The 2,288-nt window shown below is 58.5% G+C and overlaps 1 protein-coding gene across 1 annotated transcript in view; it reads left to right on the top strand.

Moving 5' to 3' along the window:
• PTGES (prostaglandin E synthase) overlaps window positions 1-2,288 on the top strand; it is an 8,902-nt gene that overhangs the window by 316 nt on the left and 6,298 nt on the right. Inside the window, 2 exon segments of the mRNA XM_023745946.1 lie at window positions 1,195-1,337; window positions 1,633-1,715. Of these exon segments, the coding sequence (XP_023601714.1) occupies window positions 1,195-1,337; window positions 1,633-1,715 (226 nt within the window).

The raw sequence follows: 2,288 nt of genomic DNA, 5'->3' as shown, positions 1-2,288 counted from the left end.
CCAGGTTGAGTTCCAGTCACGATGAGACTTGAGGCGCCGGGAGAGCGCGGGGGCTGTCAGGACGCCGGCCCGGGCCCGGGTGGAAGGAGAGACCCGCGCCCGTGCTCCCCCGACCTGGCGGCTCCCCGGGCAGATTTGAGATCGGGGGTGGGGTGGGGGTGGGGTGGGAGCCGGCGAAATAGGACCCGGGAGCTTTTCCGTGGAAATTCCCAAGCTCGCCGGCCAGGTCGCTTTACAAACCGCCACGGGGACTGCGGCCAGGCGGGCGCTCAGCTGGGCTCCCTCGGAGTTTTCGGGAGGAATTCCTCCTCCTGTCCTGTCCTGTCCTGTCCTGAGCCAGACAGGAAAGCAGCGTCCTCTGGTCGCCGGGCCAGCGGGTCGCTGCTCACACTGGACTGCCGGCAGCCCGCCACCACCTTGTTGGACGGAGGGGCTGGGGCACCTGCTGCTCACCCTCCCGGCGCCTCAGTGAAGGAGTCTTCCTGGGAAGTGGGTCCGCCCCCCACCCCTTCGTCCTCTTACTAGAGCAGCAGAATTTGCAAAAAAAAAAAAACAAAAAAAAAAACGAGGGGGTGTTCTATGGAAAGAAACCTCACAGGTTGATCTGATCCTAACTCCCCAGGCATGTAACCTTTTAGTAAAAGATTTCTTTGGCCTCAAACAAGCCCTGTCCACACCTTAGAGATAAACAGTAACCACCTCAGGAGCACATACTCTCCTTAACTCTCCTCTGATCATCCCCACCTGGCTCTCTCCCACCTTCATTTCACCTTCCTTACGTTTCTGCTTAATTTCAAATGCATCAAAGAGGGTGCAGAACTGGAGATCTTGTTCCCTGGCAGGTGTCCACAGTTTGGCTCAAATCAACTTACAAACACTCTCTACAGGTGTGGATGTCCTGTGGAGACACATTAGAGGGAGGAAAGACAGGAGGGGAGGCCAGAGAGGGGGCAGACCTCCAGCCGCAGAGGAGGCAGCGGGGCCAGAGCCTGCAGGCTCCTCCGGCAGCTGAGGGACGGGGAATCCTAGGCTTCCCAGGGCTCCCAGGAGGAGTCGGCCTGTGGACACCCTGACTTCTTGGATTCTCAGGCTCGGATCTCCTGTGAACATTCTCAAGGCCAACCTTGTGTCCAACCTTGTCTTCTCTTTCTTAACTCACACCACCTGGTCCTTCCTGGTTTATCTGACTGTGAGCTCGAGAGCAGGGACAGGAGAGCCTTTGCCGTAGTTTATCATCAGCTGCTATCGGCCAGGCAGCTTATAAACAACAGAACTGGAATTCCCACCGTTCTGGAGGCTGGAGGCCCCAGGGCCAGGCGCTGGCAGATCTGAGTCAGGTGAGGGCCTGCTTTCTGGATCCTCGGTGGCCATCCCTCTCTGTGTCCTCACATGGCAGGAGGGGCCCCACCTCCAAATGCCATCACCTTGGGGGTTACGTTTCCACATTTGAATTTCCAGGGACACAAACGTTCAGGCCATGGCGACCTTGTTCCCGGGGAGTCCCCAGCACTTAGCACATAGTAGGAGTTCATGGATGCTGGGGAATGGACATGGAGGTGACGGGCTGCCGAAGGCCCAGGCGACCGGGCCGTTCCGTGGAGAGAACAGTAATTCTCAGCTGATGTATTTCAGGCTTTCGCCAACCCCGAGGATGCCCTGAGGCACGGGGGCCCCCAGTATTGCCGGGATGACCATGACGTGGACCGCTGCCTCAGGCAAGTACTGCTGGGCCTGAGCCCGGCCCTCCTCCATCTCTGCACACGGGGGTGGGGGGGGGCATTCGGGGGCGGAGGCCCCTGCCTTCCTGACCCCCTAGGCCTGTTCTACTTGACTCGTTGACTTGATTTCTCATTGTGGGGAAAAGTAACACATGTGACGGCTCAGGATCACAAGGTTAAGAGGAGGACGTTCTGTGAACAGCCAGTCTCCCGGCCCCCCGCCGAGTCCCGGGCCCCCGCCCAAGTTCTGCTTAGGATGGGAAAGCGCTGAAGCTTCCCCCCGGCTTCACCCCCCAAAGGACCGCCCCTTTGCCCACTGTCTTGTGCAGGGCCTGTTGGCACAACCCAAAGCGTTTTTGGCCATTGGGCTGGCCGAGGGCCCGTCCAAAATCTGTCATCGCTCTGCTGGAGGGGAGGAGGACCCTTAATTTCCCCGGTGGTTCCCCTGGGACGGGAACATAGGCTGTTCCTCACTCTTTTCTCCTGGTAAACGGCCCCCTCATTTTGCCTTTTGTACCATTGTGAACAAAACTAAAAGGAAATCCAAATGGGAAAGAAATGCTTGCCCCG

This window comes from Myotis lucifugus, unplaced genomic scaffold (assembly GCF_000147115.1).
Source record: "Myotis lucifugus unplaced genomic scaffold, Myoluc2.0 scaffold_605, whole genome shotgun sequence".
In the NCBI taxonomy this organism is placed as follows: Eukaryota; Metazoa; Chordata; class Mammalia; order Chiroptera; family Vespertilionidae; genus Myotis; species Myotis lucifugus.
The sequence above is the reverse complement of the archived record's forward strand: the minus strand, read 5'-3'. Positions and strand labels throughout refer to the sequence as shown.